This window comes from Neopelma chrysocephalum, unplaced genomic scaffold (assembly GCF_003984885.1).
Source record: "Neopelma chrysocephalum unplaced genomic scaffold, ASM398488v2 Primary Assembly neopelma1_119, whole genome shotgun sequence".
Taxonomy (NCBI): domain Eukaryota; kingdom Metazoa; phylum Chordata; class Aves; order Passeriformes; family Pipridae; genus Neopelma; species Neopelma chrysocephalum.
Genome location: NW_020897781.1, coordinates 7,842,839 through 7,867,565, shown reverse-complemented (window position 1 = coordinate 7,867,565; position 24,727 = coordinate 7,842,839). Strand labels below are relative to the sequence as shown.

Sequence of the window (24,727 nt, the reverse complement as noted above, 5' to 3'; positions counted from 1 at the left end):
ATTGCTTTTGTGCAACAGCCAGTTTTGGGGTACAGAAGTGTCTGGATGCAAGGGGTCACTGGGCATTATTGAGGGCAGCTCTGGTTTGTACTGATAGGACCGTCACCAGGGGCTCCCACTTGAGATTTGAACAGGAGATGGATGAGCTTTGTGGGCCCTGCCAGAGCATGGAGCTGCTGGAGAGGCTGGTCCTCCTCCCAGCCCTGCCCCTGGACAACACCAAGATAACAGACAAGAGCCCCAGCTGCAGGGGTTTATACATTCAATTAACCACCACAGCCAGAAGGAATTAAATCATCTGAGGCAAAGAAGCTGGAGGAATGGGGGGGTGGGAGAAGTTATTTAAAAAGCAACTGCACTAAAACATCACTACATTTACACAACTTAAAGTTAAGACTTCAGTTTCTCTCAAACTACACATTAACATCCATGGTTTAGAACCATTGGAAGAAATTTCAGCTGCTATGTCAACCACTCATTTTCACATTCATTTTATAGTTTTGCTGACTTTCCTTGACAGTCACCTTATTCCCTATTTTTGCTTTCTAGGACACACTGTTTCCCTACCACCTTGGAGTGTGTTGCTGTGCCCTCAGACTCCCAAGTGAGTGGGAAACACGGTGCCTGTAACACAACCCTCACACACCAAACCCTCTCTGCACCAGGACCAGGCTCTCACCGAGCAGCAACGCAGCACTGCAGCCCCCTCCCCACCCACTTCAGCAGCACCAAATCCAAAGAAATTGGTTCTCACAACCAGGAACCCCCTCCCAAACCCTGCCCAACCCAGCAGCTGGTGCAGATCCTACCTCAGCCTCGAGGGTGAAACCTCCATCCTCCTCGCGGGCTCAGCAGCCACCACAGGGGCTGCCCCGGCAGGGAGGGGCTTGCCTCTGGTCCTCAGGTAAGTAGCTGGTGGCAGCTGTCGGCCCCATTCCCAGCTGGTTAAACACCCACAGCCGTGCCGTGCCCCGGTGTTGGGTCCAGCCTGGCAGGGAGGAGTACCCGGACCTGCTGTTCGTCCTGGCCACAGCGCGGGGAGTTCATTGAACTGGCTGGGGTTTGCTGGATGGCGGCAGCGCCTCTGCCCTTTCCGGCAGCAGGAGTGTCCGAGAATGGAGATTAAAGCGCTCCCATCATCAGTGCTCTCAGTGTTGGGCATTGTTCTCACAGCGAGCTGAACATGGAGACACTGATCTGGGGGGTTCCGGGAGTAATAAATGACCTGAGGGGATTTGAGGATATTTTTTTCCCTGTGTACTTTAGGTGATCTCTGAACCCCAGTATTTTTAACCAGTAGAGGTGGCTGGACCCGCCGTGTCCCTGAGCCCAGCACAGTCCCCGGGCTGGCTGGGTCGGTCCTTGGTCCCTGTCCATCCCTGGCCATGCCCCGAGAGCCCCCAGGAGGTGGCAGCAGCCCCTCGTGCTCGTTTCCTGCGCTGGGAAATCAGCCCTCGGTCCCTTCTGGAGGCTCCTCTCGTCGGGCAGCAGCAGGCACAGCCGGGGATGGCCGGCGGGCAGCCCGAGGGCACATCCAGCCCGGGTGCCCGGGCACGGGGGGTGCAGCAGGTCCTGCTGCTGCCGGACACGCCGTCGCTGTGTCCCTCGGCAGGAGGGAGGCTCGGCTGACGGGCAGGGGGAGGTTTCTTTGCCCCGTGCCCTGGTCCCTGTGATCACTCGCATGTGGCCCCAAGTCCTCCCACGGTCCAGTCCCGGTCACTCTCTGCGGCTGCCACAGCAGCAATGCCCTCATCCCTGTTCCCATCCCTGTTCCCATCCCTGTTCCCATCCCTGTTCCCATCCATCCCAGAGCGTGGCTGCCAACACAGAGCTGAACAGAGCCAAACGCCAGTTTTGCATGAGTGAATTTACTTTGGAAATGGATAACTTCTGGAACACGGTGACTGGTCAGCACAGACAGCACAGGATCCCCTCGGCTGACAGAGTGCCTGGGACAGGGCAGGGGAGCTGCTGGAGGGGCTCTTGTGGGGGTGGCTTTGCATCAGGCCCTTGGCACAGCTTCTTGGTCCCTTTTGTCCCAACCCCTCCCCGTGGGTGTGCTGCCCACACTGACCTCCAAGGGCCGACTCAGTCCTGCAGGATGCTGTTGCCCTGGCAGCTGCTGCCCTGTTGTTCCTGCGCCAGGGACACCCTGTGGCCACAGCCCCATCTCCGGGATGTTGCTCAGCCAAAGATTCGTCATTCCCTGCCTGGAGACCACAACCTGGGACTACCATTAGTCACTCCAGGATTATTGTAACCCCAAATCCTTGTTCTAAACACACAACACTGGTGGGTTTCATTCAAATGGAGGGAGTGGGGTAGCACAGCTGGCACAGAGAGCAGTCCCTGAGAGCTATAGGGAGGTGCTTCATAATCCCAAGTGAGGTAGCTGTGTGACATGGTCCTGCTCCCCAGCAGGAGAGGACATGGTTGTGGGGGCTGTAGGAGCCAGCACTGAAGGTAGATGCCCCTCAGGGCCTCCTGGCCCCCAGCCTGCCCTGCCAGGCACAGTTTTTAAGACAACCAAGTTCCTACTTGGTCATCAGAGCACCAGGATGAAAAACAAAGGCCAAGGGCCCAGAGAGCAAAGACAGGAGAGACTACCCTGGGCTGCACCCTGGGCAGCTCTCAGGCACTCAGGGGCTGGTTTTGTTCTTGTTTTTGCAAGTGCAAAGACCAGGTTCGGAGTTGCAAGAGCCAAACCAGAGCGGGAGGCAAGGCTGGTCTTACATTTTCACATCACTTCATCTACAGAACACCTGGGGACCCGCTGGGTGTGTGGGTGAGAGGAATGTTGTGTTTGGGTTTGTCCTGTGGCACGCTGGCAGGACAGAGCTGGGCACAGCCAGGCTCAGAGCAGGTCCTTCACCAGGGCTGATGGCAGGGCTTCACCTGCCACATTCACAGCACCCGACCTCTTCCGTGTGACCAGCACCATCACCTGCACTGTCCTCTTCAGCCCCGGCTGGCAGGCAGCTCCATCGGCCAGGATGGCCAGGGGACCGTGCAGGGGGGAGCTGCTGGGCGCCTGGGGGGGGTTGTAGCACTTGGGGTAGTTGCTGAAACACTCGAAAGCGTCGTTGCAGTTTCTGCAGGCCCCGGGGTGGTCACTGGCCCCCGGGGATGGGAAGGGCTGCAGTGCCCAGCTTGGGCAGCCGCAGCAGAGCAGGGTGCGGAGGGCCTGCAGGAGCACCCTGTCCTTGGAGAGGAACTTGTGGAAGTTGGGCTTGAAGAGCAGGTACACCAGCGGGTTGTAGAGCGTCGAGGACTTGGCAAAGACGGCCGACAGCACGAAGGCCAGCGCTGGCACCTGCCTGGTGTCCCCCAGCAGTGCCCACAGGGCAACCACGGCATAGGGGGTCCAGGCAGCCAGAAACCCCAGGCACACGGCAACGCTCAGCTGCAAGAGAAGGAGATGGAGACAGCGGTGCCAGGAGCCTCCTGTGGTACACACAGGACACTGACACCCCTTCCAAAACTCAGCCATGTGAAGCTGGACCCCAAATAGTACTCACATCTCCAGGGAAAGGACCTCTGCACCCGTCAGCCTGGAGCTCTGGGATGTCAGACATCAGGGCAGCAGCTCAGCCCACCCCATGCATAAACCTGCTCTCACTTCAGGCAACTCACACCCTGTCCCACCTGGGAAACTCGGGAATTGCCTCAGCCCTCCACAGCAGATGGGTACAAAGGACCCAGACACCTTGCTGGGACCAGGTCAGCATCGGACCCCAACAACCTTTGGAAGCACTGAAAATCCCTCCAACAATCTGTGTGCTGGTATGTGGGTTGACTGGGATGCCTGGAAATGGGCTGTGCTCAGCCCCCCTTCCCTGATGGGACACGGCTTGCCAGGCTTGCCAGGCTTGCAAGCTGTTTTCTTTCATGCTGTGTTTTTTTTTTAAAGGGTATTCACTTTTTTTTTTTTGACATATCCTTGGTAAATTATAGTATTAGCTTGTAGTCTGGGGAACAATGACTCATGCAAGCTCCTTTCTGATCTTTTCCAATGTAATTTAAAATGAAAACTCCTCCACCTGATGGCTTTAAATGAGAAATATGTTATTACCCACACTGACACAAACACCTGGAGAATTCATCAGGAACAGCAGACACCCGGCAGGAGGGCCCTGAAGCATTCACAGGGTGGGGGGCTGGGGCACCCCGAGGCCCTGCAGCCCCCTGGTCCCCCCTACCTTGAGGAGCAGGCCGTGCAGGCTGCGGGCTCTGCGCTGGGGGGACGTGTGCTGCCGGATGGCTCTGCGGGACACCCACACCGTCCACAGGATCAGCGAGTAGGAGGCGAGGATGAGGAGGCAGGGGAGGAGGTAGCAGAAGATGAAGAGGGCGAGGATGTAGAGCGTGGCCTCCCTGCTGGAGGTCTCCCAGGTGATGCAGCAGGCTGTCCCGTAGGGCTCGGGGCCGTAGCTGCCCCACTCGGCCAAGGGGGCCGTGGCGAAGGTCAGGGCATAGACCCACACACACAGCAGCAGCACCGCGGCGTGGCCCGGGGAGAACCTGTTCCCTGCGGCAGAGGGACGGGGCTGAGGGTGGCTCCTTGTGGGTGAGGGCCACTGGAGAGAGGGGACTGCGACCCTGAGCCACCCACACCTCCAGGCGCTGGCACAAGGAGCCGAGACAAATGTCACCTTAGCTCTGTGGAGGACATCCAGGTGGAAACAGGGCTACAGACAGGAGCTACAACACTGCAAACCCAGCCCTCCTGTATTAATTATTTCACTGAATTATATACATTTGGCTTATGGCTCTCTCACCAGGAACCAGGGAAAGCAGCTCTTGTTGCTCTGCCAGAGTTTGTGGCTTCCCAGATGCAGAGTCTGCTCTGGTCTGAGCTCGTCTGTGAACGGTTGTTCAAAAATCTGCAACCTGCTCTGGTACAGCCGTGTGGATGTGGCACCTGGGGGCATGGTTTGGTGGTGGACTTGGCAGTGCTGGAGTAACAGCTGGACTCTGTGACCTTAAAGACTTTTTCCAACCTAAGCTTGTTTCTGTGATTCTAAGAGTCAGTGCATTGACTGGGAATGGGCAAAACCTTTCCAGAAGAGGTGGATCTGACTCACTACAAAAAAATAGAAAAGGTCTCTGTGGACAGAGAGGGGTGTGGGATCAGGTAACGCATCCCAGCACTTACCATATGCTGGGTAACAGACCTTGAGGCAGCAGACTGTGCTGAGCACCGTCAGGCTGGCGAGGCTGCCCAGCCCGAACAGGACCCCGCAGAAGGCGTAGAGGGTGCAAACGGCCCGGTCAAACAGCCACCTGCGAGGAGAGCTGCACGTGAACCCATCCCTCCCCCTGCCACAGGGGTCATCTCCATGGTCCCTGCTCCTCAAGGAGGCTGGGAATTTCCCAGCACCAGCAGCAAAGCTGGGCACACGTGGGGTGGCTCCAGTGGGCTGCGCAGGTACCAGCACCTGACCGGGAAAACACGGGCGTGATCTCGCTGCTGATTTGTTCTCTGAGCATCCCAGTGACGAGCACGGATGGAGCCACAGGTGCAGGAGCTGCCCTGCTCCATGCTGGCACACACCACTGCAGTGCTCCACCACCCCCCTTCTACAGCAGGTCTGTGTGAGGAACCAGAGGGACAGGGAGCAGCAAAGCACCCGCGGTGGGATGGATGTCTGGGAGCTCACACAGTGCCCCAGTGCCACCAGGCTGAGGCCTGGGCCCCCCTGCACCCCCTACGGGGGATCTCTCCATTTCCAGACAAGGTCTGCAAACTGCCCCCTTGCCACTTCCATGAGGTACCTGTGTGCAAAGAAGGAGGAGGTGGCCAAGGGGAAGAGCGTCACCGTCATGCTCAGGTCACTGATGGCCAGGTTGACGATGAAGAACTCGGCAGGTTTCAGCAAGGACCTCTTCTGATAGGCCACCAGCAGCAGCAGTGAGTTCCCAGAGAAGGACATGATGCCTGTGGAGAAAGCAGAGGAACAGTACTGTGTGTAACAGAGCCAGGAAGGGAACAAGGAGCATCTTGAGATGTTTGGAAGCAAATACCAGAGAAGTTTTATGGAGCCTGGAAAGGGCTCCAGGCTTCCCTCTCTGGATCCTGGGCTGGACAGGGGAGCCCATGGGACCCGCAGAGCTCTGTGAGCACATCTGGAGCTGCTTTACATTGGATCTGATCCCTTCCCCTTCCTGAGATCCTACAGAGGAGTTTGGTAGGAGGGCAGTGATGGGATGAGACTGCAATGGGTTCTGGGTGCAGGATCTGGCCAAAGTCACTTCTTCCAGCTGGAAGGAGCAAGGGGGGCACTTCCTTCCAGCTAGATAAATAACAGGGGCTTTGTGCAATTGTCCTCTGATGTGAGGCCAAGGAGCTGGGCCCCTTCCCCTTTGTAATTTCTTCCTGGCAATGTCACTCCTGTGACTCTGTGCTGTCCAATATCATGGTAACAAAACAAACAAGAAGAAAGGAACTATGAAGATCAAGGAAAATCCAGACTAAACAAAAGAAGGCTCTCTGTTTGCTATTAGTGTATTTAAATCAACAGTGGTGATTAAAGTTTTATAACAAGGGCTTTCTCTTTTTTATTATGTAATTGTGCTTTCATGGAAAAGAGGTTTCAGTGTCCTCAGAAGGGGAATCTTTGCTGCTCTTTAGGCAGGTTGGGCAGGATAAGAGTTTCTCCCTAATGGATTAGGCTGTAAATTAAATCCCATGGTAAGAACCAGCTTCCAAAGCTGCTGAATGGCCCACAATGAAGTTCCCCTCAGGAACAGGATTCTCGCATGGGACCTGGCCAAATACAGAGCTTTGGAGGCTTTGGAGTTGCTGGAGGGCAGAATGCTGAGATGTTTGTCCTCCTTCCCAGCCTCACAAGGCATTTTTCCCACAGAGTGAGTCTCACATCTGTGGTGAGCACATTTTATCAGCTGTAGGTGCCTACAGGAGTGCTGTCAGTCCAGTGGTGTGAACCCTTTGGGTTCCCTGTCCTCACAGACATTAAAACCTCTTGTAGCATTTGGGAGACAACTTGCTCAGGGCTCAGAAGACTTGGGAGGCTTTTCTTTGCCCATCATTCACTTCTGGCCCACACCAACCAGGTCTGGGCCACCTCAGAGCGAGGCCCAGCCCCTCAGTTTTGCCTGCTGGCTTTTCACTGCCACTGACTCCAAACCACAGAACCTTCACCAGCAGCTTCTGCTGAGAGCAAGGGCCAGCTCGAGGTCCAAATCCCCTCCAACAAACATGAAGCTGGTGATGCCAACAGAGTCCCTGCCCATCTCACATTGGGTGGCTGTGATAGGAGTTACAGCACAGTCCTCAGAAGTTATTCTTCAACTGTCCAAGTATTTGAAACCATAGCAGGCACTTGCAGTTCCCCTGAGAGGGGAATGCAGTCACCAAGCTTTGGCCAGATCATCATTTTGAGTAATGTGGGAAGGGTCAGTTCAATTATTCTGCTAACGACTGGACACTTCTGGAAGCATCAGCAGCTGAAAAGGCCTGGATGTCTCTGGAAGGCAGGCAGGCAGCACCTGGGCTGCCTGCAGCAGGGACACAGGGATAACAGGCCTTTCCTTACCAAAGACTAAATAGAGTGTGCCAAATATCAGGTCCTCTCTCTCTGATAAGGTGGAGGTGAACACCGAGATGTTGGACACATTTCCCATCTGCAAAGCAAGATACACACACAAGTGAGAGTGAATTTTGGCAAAAGAAGGCGTGCCCAGCTCCCTTGGTTTCTGGGAGGACAGCTCTTGGTCAGCTGTGTGGAACCCCAGCCCCAGCTAACCCTGCCTGCAGCACCAACCACGGGGAAAGGGAAGGAGGGAGGAGGTTTTGCTACTTATTCATCAGCTTCTAAGTTTCTCTTCAAAATTCTTTGAGAAAGTGGCTCTTTCTTTCCCCTCAACAACAAACAGATAAAAATGGTGCAGAGCTCCCACAGGCACATTTTGGATGTGTGCACTGAGATACCAGCCTGTGCCTTTGGGATAAACACACACACATTTGGGCAGTCACAGCTCTGTCTGGGAGACTGAGCCACTTGTTGCTCTGCCCATCCCTGTTGCAAGGCTGCAAGGAAGGGATCTGCAGTCCTGGTGATGAGAGCCCTGCAATGGTGCGAGTTGGGTGAGACCCAACTGAGGGGTCAGAGGGTTGCAGAGATGTCCCAGACTCCAGGGAGGCCCCAGGGTGGTGCAGAGGAGAGTGAGTCCAGCAGGACAGGAGGAGGTGGAGGGGCTGGAGGCTGCACCCCCCACGTATGAGGGGGGCAGGAGGACATATCCCAGTGGTGAAAGGGGGCTCCTGGGTTCATCTCGTCCACAGAGCACCCTGGGTGCTCAGTGCTTCACAGCCCAGTGGAAATAACCTCCTTTCCTCTCCTGTGCTGTTCAGAGGGCAGAGATTTTCCACGTGCAGGGACAGGTGATTTATACCTCCCTGTACAGACTGAGTGACTCTGGCCATGAGGACAACGTCCTTCATTAACCTAATCGGACACAACCTTCATTGAGGGCTGGGCAAATCACTCCTGAAATTCTCATAATGCACAGTTCTCCCCCAGGCCATGTTTCATCTTCCCCAAGAGTCCTCAGAAGCAGATGAGCTGAACACAGCACATGCACACGATCCCTCTGAGAGGCTTTAGCAAAGCATCCATTATAAACACGGAGCCAAGGGGAAAGGAGGGGCTGTGGTCACACAGCTGCACTGGGGACGAGGCAGGGCAAGGCCCACCACGAACAGTCTGGAAGGGATTGTTCCTGCCCCTCAGCATGCAGGCACACGTGCAGCAAGGGAGAGAACTGGCCAAGCTTGTAGGTCTTTATTTCCTTCAGATCCCTGGCAGGTCTCCATCCTGCAATACGTCAGGGGAGCTGCAAGTGTCCTGTGAGATCAAGCTGGCAAAAAGGGACAATAATCTGCAGGAGAGGAACTTCTATTTCTGACATTACTTGGGATAGACCTTATTTTTATGATTGTGCTTGAGCTACTTGTAAAGCACACATCACTCCCTGTAAGACAGAACTGATAAAAATGCACCTCTTGCACTGATCAATGTGCTGATGTCATTGACACACAGACAATAAATCAGTTTTATAGAAACATGGAGAGCTATCACTTTTGTGCCCGAAAGTAAATCATAGACTGGATCCTGTAAACTCGCCTGTGCAGCAGACAGGCAAGTGAAGCTGGGATCAGTACAGAAACTAGTGAAAAATCTCAGACTTTCCCCTGCTGCTTTCTCTGGGGGCTTGTAAAATCTTTCTGCCCCCTTTCCCCCAACAAATTAGGAGGTGGTGCACTTATCTGAGCTCCTTTATGGGGGGGAGTGCTGGGACCTCTTCTCACCTGGCCCCAGGAGGTGCTTACATGGTCTTCTTCCTTGTGGAAGCAAGACAGTGAGCAGTCTGCTTCCCTGGCAATTCACAAACCTGTTCTGGTTCTTCTTGTCCGCTGAAAACCTGCCCAAAGGTCCCCCTCCCACCGAGGTTCTCCCTCAGGCGAGCATGTGATGGGGGAAGCTTGCACAGGCCTCCCTCTCTGCCGTCAACTTCAGTGGATGGAGAGTGAAAAGCTGCAGAAATATCAGTGCAGGTATTAAACGCATTCACAATAATTTCTGACAGAAACAGCTACAGGAGTTTTCTTCCAACTCCGAAACATTTCAAAGGCATGACTGTGCTCAATGAAGACTGGATCTGTGGCTCCTCAGGGAGGGATTCAGCTGAGACTGTCTCCTCGGGGTAGCCAGGCAGCACAGCACAGCCCTTCAACATCAAACTGCTCAGCCACGTAGTCTCTGGGCATACAGAGCTGCTGCTGAATTTGATTTAAGCTCCATTGCTCAGACTCTGTTCTGAGAAGAGACAGACTGTGAAAGCTGCTTTCCCCTCAATTTAATCAGACTTCAAAATGAGATGAAGTTTTCCAAGCAGCTGCTGCCACAGGTACATTACCAGGAAACCCTTGTATTCTGCATCCCAGCCCTTATTCTTGTGTTCACAGGAAGAATCAAACCTAAACCTTGACTTACATCCCATGTCCATGTCTGGCACCTGGGAGGGCACTGGCATGGCTGGACTGTCCTGGTCACTCTGCCTACGTGAAAGATCATAGATTTTATTTCATGTGATTGTTGGGTTTGCCCATTTCCCCTTCAGACTTGGAGAGTTGCTTTTCTTCAGGCAACGTGCCACAAAGCCATGTCTGCCTTGGAGAGGAGGGGGAAATCTGATGAGCCTGGAAACTCCACTGACCTCCAGACTCCTCCAGTAGTAAACAGCAGGAATCGATTTCTGCAGCTCCCAGCGCAGGGGAAGCTCAGACATTGCTGCCAGCCCAGCAAATAGTGCAGGGCTTAAAAAGTCACAGAAGAGCAAAAGCGCACAAATGAGAACTGCTCAGGGTCTGAAGGACAGGCAGCCCTCGGACCCCTACCCAAAATCACCGAGTTCTCCTCTGCCAGGGCTGCCCATCCCCACCGACTACAGACAGTAAAATCTGCTTTCTGCCTCAGTTCCCCCCCCGGGACTCTTGCAAGCTCCTTTGCGGGGGTGCAGTCCCACTCACACCCCCAGCGTGTCCCTCCCTCACACGCACCGTGCCCGTGGTGGCCCCGGCGGGAGCAGCGCTCGCACCCCGGGCTGCCCCTGCCGGTCCCGTGTCCCCGGGACACCCCCTGCTCCAGCACCCCCGGGAGCGTCCCCGCAGCCCCGGCTCACCCACGGCCCGCGGGGCCGGGCTCCCTGCCCTGCTGCAGCCGCGGACACCCGGGGCACCCGCGGGGACGAGTCCTCCCCACGCCCAGCGGTGCTCGGGGCACCGCGTCCCCCCGGGGCAGCGGCCGGGCCCCCCTCACCTCTCCTGGAGGAGCCCCCGGAGCCGCCCGCTCCGCTCCCCGCCGACGGGAACTTACCGGGACGGCGCGGGATCCGCCACAGCGCTCAGCACCGCCGGGACGGACAGCTCCGCGCTCTGTCCCTCCCGCACCGCGCTCTGTCCCGCCCGCACCGCGCTCCGCCTGCACTTCGCTCCGTCCGCACCTCGCTCTGTCCCTCCCGCCCTGCCCGCAGCGCTGGGGAGACTGAGGGACACCGTCCCCGCAGCCGGGACGGCCCCCGCGCTGCAGCTCAGCCCGGGCATCCCCTTCCCCCGCACCCCCTCCCAGTAGCGCCCAGCCCAGCCCAGCCCAGCCCGCTCCCCCCGCACTCACCGGCCTCGGAGCCGCGACTTTCACAGCAAGAGAAACTGAGGCTCGGGGAGCGCAGTTTAAAGCAGCGCTCCATGGCCTCAGCACCCCCAGGCTCGCTTTTCCCTCCCCGCGGCCGCCCCCTCTCCTCCCCCCGAGGGAGGCAGGCTGGTAACTCACTCACCTGTCCCTGCAGACCTGCCTGGACACCGGGCAGGACCCCACGGTGCCCTGTGTGGTGCTCCAAGGACACGCTCGGAGTGACAGGGGGCACAAGGAGAGGGGGATCACTGCACTGAGCCTGTCGCTGTCAGAGCTGGTTATTGCTTTCCACCCAAAGCATTTTACCTGCCTCTGCTTGGCAAAGCACAAGCCACGACCATCACTTAAACAAGCATTTTGTTAATTCCCTCCACACCAGGAGCTTTCCCCTGGTTGCCAGTTAGAAATGGGAATGGCATCAAAATCCTAATATTCATTTTTAGAGCTCCAAACACTGTCAGGACTGTTGGTCAGCTTGGATTTAGGTGCTTAAATTTACTTCAGAAAGGAACCCCAAACCTGGAGAAATGCACAACAATAGCCTTATGTCCTCTGTGTGCTTTGGAAAGAGGCTCCATGAGAATCATTTATGGACTCACCAGCTATGTAAATAGATACATACTGAGATTATTATAAACTGAAAGTTAGTTGTTTGCATTCCAGAAATACAAAAGGCCTCAGCCAAGTTTGAGGCCCTGTTGTACAGCCCCCTCACACAGCCAGAGTTAACCCAAAAAGCCCAACATCCATCAGGGAATGTGCCCATTTTCCTTCTTTCACCTGGAATGGACCTGAGGGATGACGTTCATGACACCCCAAGGAACAGAGAGTCCTCGGTAGCATCACAAGCTCAAAGAGCAGCAGCAGCACTTTCCACTCCACACTGTGCTGCCAACAGTTACTAAACTTTGTGGCCATGTTTGCACAATTGCATTATTTCTTTAGCATAGTTTCCTCTGGAAACTGACCTCCATGTCAGTCTGTCTTTCCTCAGCAACGCTGCTCCTCCCCAACACCATTTCATTTGCCAGCCAATCTCATCCAGGTTTGGAAGAGGGACTGAAGTCTTTGAGATAATTTTGTTCCTACTTGGTTTGTGCAGTGAGGCAAGACTCAAAGGAGCTGGCTGAGAGGGTGACAAAGCTCAGTGGAGATGCCACAGAGGAGGCACAGACCTGGGTTTGCTGCCTCCCTTCTTGTCTGCAAGAGATTTCCCAGAAGAGATGGAGGAGACAGGGACTATGGAGGTGATGGGACAGAAAACCAAACCCGTTCCGAGGAACCCAGTAAGTCATGTTATAGCCAAAAAGCAACTCAGTTCACCTCCTAAAGCCCTCAGCCAGCTCTGCACACAGTGACAAAGCCCCAGAGAGCTGCCTGGCTGTGCAACTGCACCAATGGCACCTTATATTCAGTGCTGGATGCTCAGGCTTTCCCTCCCAGGGCAGGTGCTGTTTCCTCCCCACGCTGCCGGCTCTCCTGTTCCCCAGCTGCTCTGTGAGGATGTGGGTATCACTTTAGCACCAGGTGAAGAAGGGACAGTGCAGCCCAGCTGCTCCCTGTCAGAGGTGCTTTAGAGTGTCCTTGCCCACCCTCAGCTTAGCATTTCTGAACTCCAGATGGTGGGAAGTAACCTGAAACTCATATCCCTCTGCCTTTGAGAAACCACCAGCTCAGCACCAGACACAGGACCCTTTCCTGGGACCACGCCACTAAAATGCTGGCAGCACAGCTCTGGCAGTGTCAGAGACAAGGAGGAGATGAGACTTTGAGAACCACTAGTCTGGCTGAGTTTAGATCTCCTGCCCTGTGGTTCTGTCCCTGTGCTGGAAGGCTGCAAGAATTTGTAAGTGCCCCAGTGCAGTCAGTAAGTAACTGGAATAACTGTGCACCTAACTCACATGTGCAAATACCACCACCTTTCCCACACAAAAGGGGCACTGACACAAAAGTGCTGCTTGTGGAGACGTGTGTTTGCAGCTCATTTATGTTGTAATAACTGCACATGGAAAGCAGACACACAGCGATGCCTCTGTCCCGTGTATCCCCCCCCAGCCCCAACACTGTCCCACAGTGATGTCTGCTGAGAACTCTTCCCTCACTGCAGCACGTGCTCAGGGACAGTGAGCAGGAAAAGCTGGTGGCAGGACAATCTCTGGCCACTTTTTTGCACTGCTGGTGAAATGAAAAGCACTCCTGGGGTACCAAAGGGACACAGCAGAGCACCTGTTTTCTGAGACAAAGGAGAGGCGATGCTGGGATAGCAAACCAGCTCATCAGATCTGTAAGAACTTAGATACTCATAAGACAAGAAAATATCAACTGGGGATAGGGAATATCCTGTGAAAACACTGGCAGTTCCCCAATACCAGAACTGGAATTATTCAAAAGGGGGAAAAAATAAAAGGAAGAAATAAGCAGATTGGTGTGGTGGAGAGTTAATTCCCATGCTCACTGTGCTGGGGAAGAGGTGTCTGAGAGACCATCAAGCTACAGCAGCATTAGAAGAAAATTCAAGCATAATATATAAGATATTCTAATTGCTACATCTAATTATGAGGAAGAGCAAATCAACATGAAAAAATTATCTGTCAAACAGAGTATAAACATGTAATTGACAATCACACTGAGAGCTGTCATCCGTTTTCAGAGGCTGCTGCCGCGGATACAAAGGCAGTACTTGTATCCATGAAGGAGAAGAGTTCTGGACTTATTGTGAAGTCCTATTAATCTGATAAGTCTTTTAATATTTACATAAACTTCATCCAAAAATTAAAACTTTGCCAAGCATATTTTCTCAAACTGAAGACAGGCATGAGTCTGCATTATGCAGCTGGATTCACTAAGGCAGCTGGACAGATGTTTATAGCAGTGCTTTGTGAAACGTCTGCTACTAATCTAACTAAAAAAAAAAATCTTTAATTAGCCATTAATTTCCTCAATAACTCAAAAGTCTAGTCCAAGAGTTCCAAAGCTTTCAGCATTAGGACTCTCAGTTTCCTTTGTTGCCTCTGCTTGCCTCAGTTTCCCTCACAGGAGAAAGCAGATCGCAGGGATGTTACGAGGCAAAACTTAAATTTCCAAAATGTGTTGACATCACTAGGTAGAGATCTGTTCTGAATGCTTCATTTTTATTTATCATAGTCTAAACAGAAAGTCAGTCAGCAAATGCAAGTGCAAACTGAACCATTAGAGGAGCTTTCAAGAGAAGAGATGTTCAGCTTTTTCATTAAAGAGCAGTGACAGACACAGATTGGGAACATGTTCCCAAACATGGAGCCCAGCTGCAGCCTGAAGGACCACAGTCGTTTGTATGCAAATGACAGAGCTGAAACGTGAATCTGTGACAGCACAGGTGTGCAGAGATTTGGAAGCACATTGCTCAATCTCCTACAGAGAGGATGGGAATACTTTTCTCTCCTGCACCCCTGGTTTGTTCCTCATGCACAAAGCAACACGGGCTGCAAATTGCTCTCATCAATAATCAAGCCAGGAGAGGCAAAAATAAAGTGACAGGGAGCAAGGTGCCAGGGCTCAAGTGGCAAAACAGCTCTGAGGATATTGTGCTCAAAATACATGCTATCAAAAGTATTCATGAAAGAGAAAGGCTTTAATAACCACTTTGTGCTGGTCAGGGAGGATGGAGACTCTGGGGACAGCCTTGTCCTTCACGGTATTTCAGACCTGTGTCCTTCCCATCATCTCCAGGCAGGTGAGCAGCAGGGTAATGGGATGGAGAGGAGGAATTAGAGCTGTTATGCCCCACAGTCACTCACCTGGGAAGCGTGAGGCCTGGGGAGCAGCATGAGGAGTCAGAGGCAGTGCCCTGGCAGGCCATGTCAGCAGGAGTTGGAAATTCAAGCTCCTGTGCAAAAGGGGACAGTCATGAGTGACTATGAATAGCCCAGCCCCATGAAAGCATCCCATCATCAGTGCTGGGTGGTCACAGGAACATGAACCAGCTCTGCTGCCCGAGCCAAGGCTGCTGTGCCCAGCATTGCCCAGGAGCTGAAAGCAGCCTCAGCCTTCAGCCAAATGAGACATCAGCCCGTGGATGTATTCACACCGAGCACAGAGGAACTGGGAGGAAGCAACCTCAATACTCGCCTGGGTTAATGACTCAGAGACCTGTCCACACAGCTGTGTCTGGCACTGAGGATATCTGCAGGAGCAGAAGGCTCAGTGCCAGATGCAAATACTATCTCCACCCTGCAGGCCAGTGCTGGTGGCCAGAGAGGGGGGAGATCCCTAAGAAACAGCTCTATTTTAAACATGATGGGCAGCAACAAAATTGCCACGTGTGGGATAGAAAGGCCAATGTGCAGGTGGGAGTGTTCACCCACCTGGCCAGTCACAAACACAGCACAGCACTGCCCAGGGTCAAACCAAAGCATGGATCCTGCACCACATCCTCCACAGGGATTCACTTCTGCTCCTTCACTTCTCCCTGCATGGCCACGAGCACAACTACAGCCCAAACCTCCTGGAACTAATGGAGAGGCTCTGGGTGGGATCCTCAGGACTCATTCCTTTGTCAGCACTTTGTATGTGCAGAGAAGGCCACGTGAGACCAAATAAACCATCCTAAACAATCATTCACCTACTCAGAGACTGCTCCTGTGGTGCAACCGGAGTGAACGTCTGTACTGAGCAAACACAAAAGTGTGGAACTGAAGCTTAGGATGCTGCTCAAGTGGCTGGTTTACAGAGAGGTCCAGAGGGACTAAACAAAGCAGATACTTCGTAAGTCACAGCCCAGCTTCACTGCCGTGCATGAGCAGGGTGTCTTAGTGAAGCCTTATTGTCCCCACTTGGCAGAAAACTTGTGAAGACCAGTTTGAGAGGTCTCCAAGTCAGCCAGCTGCAGCTAAAGCATTGCATAGTACCACTCTTGGCTTCCACTCAGACCACAAGAGCATTTAATTTTAGAGAGCAAACAGACAGCATAGACTAAAAGCGCTGATTTCAATTGCATTCATAAAGCAGACAGCATCCTAAGCTTTGGAACAAACAGAGCTCAACACAATCAGTGAGGTCACAAATGTTTCCCTAAAAGCATGCTCCTAAGATTTGGCCTCAGTAACAGCAGATTGAAAGATGTACTTGGTCAGATTTATAAACACACACAACAAAAATCACCATAAATAAGCACAAGAAAATTCTGAAACAAAATTGCCTGAATGTAGAGTGAGGTTCTCTGTAAAGCCTCATCCCCCCTCTCTCACTACTCTCTGGAGCAGGGATGTACCAAAGCAGTCACAGTATATCACACTAATGAAATTAATCTGGAAAGCAGCACTTCCAGGTCTGTTGTGCTCGTTCTCACAAATCATGTCATCTCACTGGGCCCTGTCTCTCACCTGCAAACAGCATTAGTGGATTTGTCTTGCACACAGCGTGCTATGAGCTTCTGCTCATTACCTGTCTGTGCACGGCTCTGAAATCTGCATACAAGTTCTTCAGCATGCCAGTCACATTTTCTCCTTTGGTATATCTCCCAGGCACATTTTGTACCCACTAATCCTACCCATCAGTCTGTTGTGCCTGTCAAGTGACTCACAGATGTCTGTGCCCATCGCTTCCTGCGTCTGACCTTAAAGGGAGGGGAGAAACCCCACCACATTTGCCTGACAAGATTTAGCCCCACTAGCTGATTTTTATCAACTCACATTTCTCCCACTGCTTTGTGTTCTCTTCTGATTTTATCATCCCCAGATTCTCACCTAGCCCAGCTGAGGTCACACACACTGGTGTATAATTTCCTGAGCACTCCTGTGCTGAAGAGGCGGCTCAGCATCTTTGCAAATGGGTCAGGGATGGATCTGAAGGGCAATATTTAGTGAGAAACAATGCTAGGTGATGGCATTCATGTAAGGCAGATCTAAGCTACAAGCTACACATGCTGTTACCCAACTTCCTACCATCTGTATACCAAACTTTCAGCTTTATGTTCCATTAATCCCATGCTTGTATACTTAGGTGGAGGCATGAGGTAACACATATGTTGCTCTTGAGATGCATTTCCTCCCCTCACAATTTGTGCTTGTGACTGTAATGGAAATATATATTAAAATATATGTTTCTGTTCTTGTATTTGGCTTTTCAGTGCCACCCACAATTCCCATTGCCTGCATATTCTGGCTTCCCACATCCCACTTGTCCACTGTGCTTTGAATGCTGCCTGTTTACTTAAAGTCCAGCTGGCCAGAGTTTAACCCTTAACTTTCAGGATCCTCTCCCAGGCTCTCTCTCCAAGTCAGCCCTGCTCAGCTCCACAGCCTGACAGGACACTGCAAAAGTTCCCTTGGGAGCACTGTGGGGGCTGGATCCCCCCCAGGACCAGCACACTGGGGGGGAACAGCCACTCAGCAACCAGGGTGCTCCCTCTCCACCCTCCCCTGCCATGAAGAGCATCTCCCCTCCTGCCACGGTTTCACAGCAAAGCTCAGGGAAGAGATTGAAGCAGATGGAAGCAGTGGAATAATAAGCTGATGGTCCTCAAGCAGGCTCTGATGCTGAGAGTCAAGGGTTGGTCTTGTGGTGGAAGCCTGGCTAAAAGCCTGGAAAGCAGAGGGCATAAACCCCAAATAGAAGCAGGCTGCACTCAGAGCAGCTGAGAACCACCCCCAGAGACTGCAGTAATCCCAGCCACAGTGGGATACCTGCCTTTAAACATCACCACAGAGGAAACTCCTCCTGCTCGTGGCTCTCCCACAGCCATGGTAGGGGCTGGGTGGTGTGAACCATGCAAAGGGTCCCTGTGCTTCCTGAGGTTATCTCAGAGGGAACAGATGTGCTGAGATCAAAGAGCACTTTAGTTCAGCCACTCGTAGCCAAACATAGCACAGCCTTTGACTGTGGTGTCTCCTTTATGCCTGCTTTTCCCAACAAAACCAAAAAGAATGGCTCACCTTTAGGCTCCCGTCATACACCGGACACATTAGACCAATAAATATAATTTTCTGCAAAATCTCTGCAAGTGAACAAGCAGATCCATTAACATCCACCCCAGCTGCAAAGTGGAACCAGTTCACCCAGCACTGGCAGACCAATACACGCCTCACACTCTGGAGTGAATTCCTTTAATTTTCGGTCTATTCTTTTCTAATGTTCAAAGTCTACTTTGAAAACATGCACTATATTATCAAGTTATTTTATTTCAGGAAAACACATGGCAGACTAATTTCCATTAAAATGCATCAATTTAAATAGATCTTTAGCTGGACTTTCAAATTGTTCCTAATTAATATTCCCTTTGAAATCTATCAACTTTCTTTGCTGCTACCTTTTCTGCACTAGACTATAAAAATAGTATTTCAAAGAAAAGTCACTTTTATATGTAGTAATCAGACACCACTTCATTATCAGGCTCAATTTTTAAGTCAATTTTCCCTCCTCCCCTCTGAAGGACTGTCAGGCCAATAACTTTCTCCCCTTATCTTCCTACTCACTCCACTCCTTGGCACGGGTGTAATTTCTTTCCCACATTTCTTTACTCGTGGCTTGACAGTTTTTAATGAGCCTTCCACACCTGTGGTTTTATCTAGCATTAATTCTGCCCCCTCAGTTCCTCTCCCTGTTGCACAGATCAGGTTTAACCACACTGCAATCAGTGGCCCTGCCCGGCCTAAACCAGCACAAAGATTATGGTACCAGCCTTTGTTTTTGGTATAAAACTGTGTCAGTCGTGGTCTAAAGACACTGCCCTGGGACTGGTCTCAATCAGATTTCTAGCTGAACATTTTCCCTAATCAGAAACCCACTTACAAACCCCTTTGCTGGCAACAGGAGAGCTCTTGACCAAACACAACTGGAAATTGGGTTCCCCTTTGCAAAGGTGCTCCTGGGGCAAAGCTGTTGGGGGTCCTGATGTCAGTGTTTGGGGAAAACTGCTCAGCTACAGCCCCTGGGGAGGAGGGGGAGATCTGAACACCCCTGCAGATGAGCTGGTTCCAGGGAGTACAAATGGAGAATCTGGGACATGACTTTGGGTTTGACAGTGAAGGTGCCTGCTGACAGTGAATGAACCTTCTTCAAGCTTTGTTGGGGAAATAAAAAGACAAATACTAAGTGCCAGGGAAATAAAAATACCCCTTCCCTTCATTCTATCCTGTCACTCTGAACAATGCAGTGCCTGTTTTTAGGGCTCCTTCTCACATGGCCATACAATTTCTGAACAGAAACCCACAGTGCCGAGCACTGACACAAAAATTCACAGCCCATAGCCATTATTTAGTCATATGGAAAATATCTGACTGAGGAAACAGTGTCCTTCACTGGAGAGCCTGAGTGATAAGCTGCAGGCAGAAAAAGCAGAATCAAATCAGTGTCAAATCCACATTCACTCCAAAGACATGTGAGCATCCTACTTGTGCTCAGTAAAAGTCATTTTGCCAACAGGCTCCGAGCCTGTTGAAAAGCAGGAAGTACAATGTAAGGAAAAAGAGGATTTTTAAATCAAACACTGAAACACAACAGAGAATGCCCACAACAGGCCCTGAGATACAGACTCAGGAACAGCCAAGAGGCAAAATACAGTGATTATACCTTGTACCAGCAGGAACATTTGGGTTTGATGGTTCCTAGCAAGCAGAGTTCTTGTTGGCAAAGCACTGTACATTTTGCACTTCTGCAGCTATGTGATGCTTTCTAGGGTCTCTCAACTTTCTTTCCCCCAAATCATGTTTATAGATCTCACAGTGCTTCAACATATCCCAAAAATTATTTTACAGAAAACAGGTTGTTTTCTTCCTCAGCTTTTCCTTGTACTGCAGCTAAGCCCAAGTAGGATGATGGCTACACACCACACCTTCATGTCTCAACTCCCTGCAGAGCAAGACCAGACAGACACCAGGTCCCAAAGGTATCTAGACCATTGCAACATTTAACAGGCCATATTTTCAGCTGTGAACACTGAACCAGGGAGAAAGAATTTAACTCCAGCTGCAGGTAGATCTGCACTGAAGACAAATTTGTGCCAAAAGTTTTCAGTGTGAGTTACCAGCATGTGAATACTGCACCTTCCTCTGTTGACAAAGGAAGCTCTTGGACATAAGCATCATTTTATTAAGCAGCACATAATGCTCACTGTAGTATATACAGCAGCACAGTTATCATGCTCTATTTCACAGCATTAAAAATGAACTATTCTCCAAGCAGGAGAAATCTTCATATCAAAGATTCAAGCACCACAGGCTTTGGTGCTGTCAGAAGAGATTATTTTAATTTTTGATATGCCTCTAAATAGCCCAAGACTTTACAAGTCACAGTGGAAAGTGAATCAGACTTTGATTCCTGCAAGAGGCAGAAGTCACTAGAAGAGTCCAAGTGAAGGGTGTTTTTGAAAGACTAGACATGGCAACTCTTCCCAGAGCCTGGCAGTGATGTGTGGAGTGGAGAACACATTTCAAATGACTCAGTGCTTCTCCACCTGAATACTGAAATGCAGGAGTAAGAAAGGGAAAGAAAAGGATCCCTGAGACTGACCTTTCAAGTCTGAGCCCTGAAGATGCAAGGTTCTCCCTGGTGGTATGAGGGCCACACACAGACTAAACGCCCCCTTATACCCTCAAGTACTCACCCATTCTAAATCTTTTTTCTGTTACTGATTTACATGAAGAGGTTTTATGTTCTCAAGGTGAAATTCTCCACTGGAGATCTGGGAGTGGGAGACAGAGTCTAGCAGCATCCTCTGCTCAGCTAACACCTGCCCAGTTCTGTCCTGGAGCAGCCACAGGACACCCAAACCCCTACAGACACAGCATCTGCCCGGGCAGACACTGAACAAAACACACCCTTAAACGAGGTACAAAGTCCCCTTAGATCCTTATCAACACAAGACCCAAAGTGCCAGATCATCTGCATGGAAGCACCCTCTGTAAAAATCTGCTTAGCAGGAACCAGCATTCCTGTAACATGATGCTGTTCTGCCACTAGGTTTCACCTTATTCCTTACACCAAATTTCTACCCTTCTTACCTTTACCTATGGCCTTGCTCACCCCCCCGTGTTTGCTGCAGCAGCTGTACATGAATCTCCTCTGAAAAGCTGGCCAAGCACATCTTACCCCCAGCCAGGACAGTCTCACCGTGCTCTGTCCTCCAGCACAAGGGACAGGCAGTGACCAGCCCCAGAGTGCCATCTATGGCTATTCCACAGGACTTCACAGCACAGCAGCAAACACACAGGCACGCTCATCCCCCCTCCTGGCATCAGGAATATCCCTCAGAAAAGCTTCTGTCATTGAGGTCTGAAGAACAAGAGAATTTAGTCACAGCAGCAGATGCAACAGTAGCTGCCCTAAGACGGCTTTTACTTCTCCTGGAGCGAGAGGCAGAGCGTGGGGAATGCAGCCCCTCTCCCCCACTCTCCCCAAAAAAGGAGAAGCAGAACATATGCACACAGCCCACTGATTTCTGCTGAGGTGGCCCAAAGCCAGCGTATAAAAGAGGTACCTGTGAAATGAGGCTGGAGCACGTTAGCATTTTTAGAGTCAGAAACCAAAAAGCAAAAAGAGATGGAAATGGCATTCTCCCCTCAATGCACATCCCAGGAGCAATAAATGAGCCACCTCCACCAGGGAAACCGGCCACCCAAGGGAAACCATGGTGCTAGGGAGGTGTTTCACAGCAGTGCTGAGCTGACCCCTCTGGGCAGAAAGGCTTATGGGGCCAACCCTGGCCCTGCAGCTGAGGAAAGAGGCCTGGAGCAGGTGATGTGGCAGGTGCTATCCTTGTCTGCTTCTGCCACTGAGTCAGCCTGTGTAAGCTGCAGCCAGCAAATCCATACAGCCCCCACCTCCATGAGATCACCTGGGCACTGGCACAGCCAGTGCATCCATACAGCCCCCTCCTCGTGGGCACATCTGGGAACTGCTGCTGCCAGGCACGGAGAGAGATGCCAGTGGCACTCAGCTGATCCCCTCGGCCACCCTTTTGGGGTCACAGCACAACCCTCTCCACGAGAGGAATTACAGGAATTACAATGCTTGGCTGTAAAGGAGAACATCTCCAAACCACATGGCCAAACAGACCCCATCACCTCAGAGCAGGACAAGCCCACCTACATGCCCCAACCAAGCCAGCACACCACTGTCAGCTGTCTGCTGGCAGGAGCTGCATTCAGCATTCCCACCCAGCTGTGCTCCACCCAGGAACACAGAGGGTCTCAGGAGATCCTCTAACCTGGTGCTAACATGGGTATCTAACAGGTTCTTCTGCACCCTTCAAGGGACCACACAGATCCTTGTTCTCCATCAGTGAGCTCCTCCCAGCTGCCACGGCCCCCCTGGGACCACACACACCCCCACAGCTCCTGGGGGCATGAGGAGGAGGCCTCTCCTCCCCACCACAGACTGCCCTGTGGGAAGGCTCACCATGAACCTGGTTAGCATAAGTGCACTGAGACATGTAAACAGGCTGTTCCTTTTCAGACTTGCTGGATGACAGCACCTATTCTCATTAACAGTTCGTTTCTTAGTGTTTGGGGCTTACATGTGTGCCATGATAGAGAGTCATGCAGAGCTCTCTGCTTTGGCAGAGACAGCTCACCAGAACTGGCCATGCTTTAAAAAGGTGGTCTGTGAAGACTTCAGGTAAGGCAGTTAAATTGGAGCACATTGCACACAAAGCTACAGAGCAGATTTTACTTACTTTGGGAGAAAGCAACATTTTTCACTAAGGAGTTGATGAGCAGTTGTGGGTTGATTTTTTTTTTCTTTTTTTAAAGCAGGTTGATGATGAAAAATCTCAGAACAGTATGACTATCATGAGAATGATTTCTAAAGCAGGAAGCATGACAGTCCCACACCCACAACAGCAGAAGCAGCTGCCACACACAAGTTGTCAGCCACACGCTGCAGGTCTGGTCCTGCACTACTTAAAGCTATTGGAGCTCTGACACTCTCTTCAATGCAGAAAACTGCACAATGCAGAATTAACTCAAAGCCCAGATAAGACAGAAAAAACAAATGAGTGGTATTACCCAAGTCAGAAAGTATTTCACATGCTTATCTCAAAGTAGGAACTCCTATGATAGAGCCCAGCCTGAGCAGAAGCAACAGAACTACCACCACCACTCACACTCAGGATCTGCAGCACTCAGAAAGGAACCTACCAATAAGAAATATCAGTAATTAAAACAATCTCTAACCTCATGTGAAGTTCCCTGCAATATGACTTCAGTGCCTCCCAGACTCTGAAAGCTGAAAGAGAGATTTCTCCTTGAGGCTAAGGAAAAAAAAATAATCAGAGCAGGTTGTTTCATTTTTATCTGGAACATTTCCACCTGCCCACCTCTTCTCTGCACAAAGCCTTTCCAAGTTCAGTGCAAGTCCAGGCCTTGCTTTAAGCACAGGTGACACAGGAAGCTGCTGAGTGTCAAGATGATTTTCATGGCCCCTTTGCTCTGCCACAGCAGCAGAAAGCCAGAGCTTTCTCCAGCTGCCAGCTGGAAGGGAATGGGGAGCAGGGCTGGCTGGCTGCAGCCGTGGCCCAGCAGTAACTAAAGCCTCTGACCCTGCTGTTCCTCAGGGTAAGGGAACAGCAACTCCGGCTCTCCAGAGGCATCTGAGGCAGCACGGCCCAGATGGGAGAAACATCCTGCCTGCCTTTGAAAAACCCTGGAGCCACTCTGCCTTACCAAATGGCAGGAACCAACTGGCTGTCCCTTCAGGGACTCCTAAGGAGGGTAGAATTTTCCTTTTGCAGAGGTCAGAGCACCAAAGCAGCTGGTTCCAAAAAGGCAACAACCCATCGAAAGCCAGAGCTCCCATTGCCTGTCCCACACCGTGAAAGCAGCAAAAGCAGTGCAGGAGGGGGAAAATAAAGAATGATATGGATTGCTCCACTTTGGGCAGTGCCATGTGCCATTAATCCCTGGTTACAGGTCAATCATCCCCACAGCTCTGCAAGGACAGCCTGGGATCAGAACTGCCTTTCCCAGTTCTGGCACAGGGCTGGCTGCTCACAGCTGCCCACCAGCACCTCATCTGCCTTATCCAGGGATCTACATTCCCATCTGATCCAAGGAACTAACATGATCCACAAACTGATCCACACAGAACAAACCATGCTGGGATCCAATGCCAAGCTCTGGTGCCATGAGGAGCAGCCCTGCTTCACACCCAGGAGCACAGTGAAATCTGCACAGAAAGCCTGGCAAACTGAGCAGCTGCTCCCTGGCTCTCCTACACCTCTCCTCAGATGGAGGAGCTTCAATTATGTGGCACGTCTGCAGGATTTGGGAGGTAAAAGAGCTGCTGCCACATCACATGCTTTAACCCTTTCCCTTCCTCCAGGCACTGTGCAAGATGTGCTGCACTGTGTTCATTTTCATGTGGTGGCTCAGTGCACAAGGCTGCCCTCAGAGTCTGGTTTTCACAGCAGGGGTGTAGGAGTACAAAACCACAAACCTACTCAGTTACTGATTCCCTGCCCCTGCATTTTCAGACTGGCAAGACAAGTTACAGAAAACCTTCTCTAGGGGACTACGATCAACTGTAGAAAAGTACTTAAA

General features: G+C 51.6%; 1 protein-coding gene across 4 annotated transcripts; it reads right to left on the bottom strand.

Moving 5' to 3' along the window:
* Positions 1 to 1,886: 1,886 nt before the first annotated feature.
* Positions 1,887 to 23,391, bottom strand: LOC113974321 (opsin-5-like). 4 transcript variants are annotated; one of them, XM_027697357.1, is made up of 7 exons: positions 23,363 to 23,391; positions 14,990 to 15,078; positions 7,557 to 7,644; positions 5,776 to 5,938; positions 5,156 to 5,283; positions 4,200 to 4,528; positions 1,887 to 3,403 (listed from the first exon to the last, which is right to left on the bottom strand). In XM_027697357.1, exons 2-7 carry the CDS (start codon positions 15,017 to 15,019, stop codon positions 2,855 to 2,857), a joined length of 1,287 nt encoding a protein of 428 aa, XP_027553158.1. In that variant the 5' UTR covers positions 15,020 to 15,078; positions 23,363 to 23,391; the 3' UTR covers positions 1,887 to 2,854. The 4 variants fall into 4 exon arrangements, with proteins under 4 accessions (XP_027553158.1, XP_027553157.1, XP_027553160.1 ...); XM_027697356.1 differs by lacking the exon at positions 23,363 to 23,391 and adding an exon at positions 16,937 to 16,973; XM_027697359.1 differs by lacking the exons at positions 14,990 to 15,078; positions 23,363 to 23,391 and adding an exon at positions 11,356 to 11,473.
* Positions 23,392 to 24,727: the final 1,336 nt, after the last annotated feature.

Excerpts from the sequence above, each read along its gene's own strand:
- LOC113974321 (XM_027697357.1), bottom strand. The coding sequence starts at position 15,019 with ATGCTGCTCCCCAGGCCTCACGCTTCCCAG. Across the intron at positions 7,645-14,989 it reads CCAGGCCTCACGCTTCCCAG|ATGGGAAATGTGTCCAACAT; the intron begins GTGAGTGACTGT and ends CTTGCTTTGCAG. Across the intron at positions 3,404-4,199 it reads TGCACGGCCTGCTCCTCAAG|CTGAGCGTTGCCGTGTGCCT; the intron begins GTAGGGGGGACC and ends CTTCTCTTGCAG.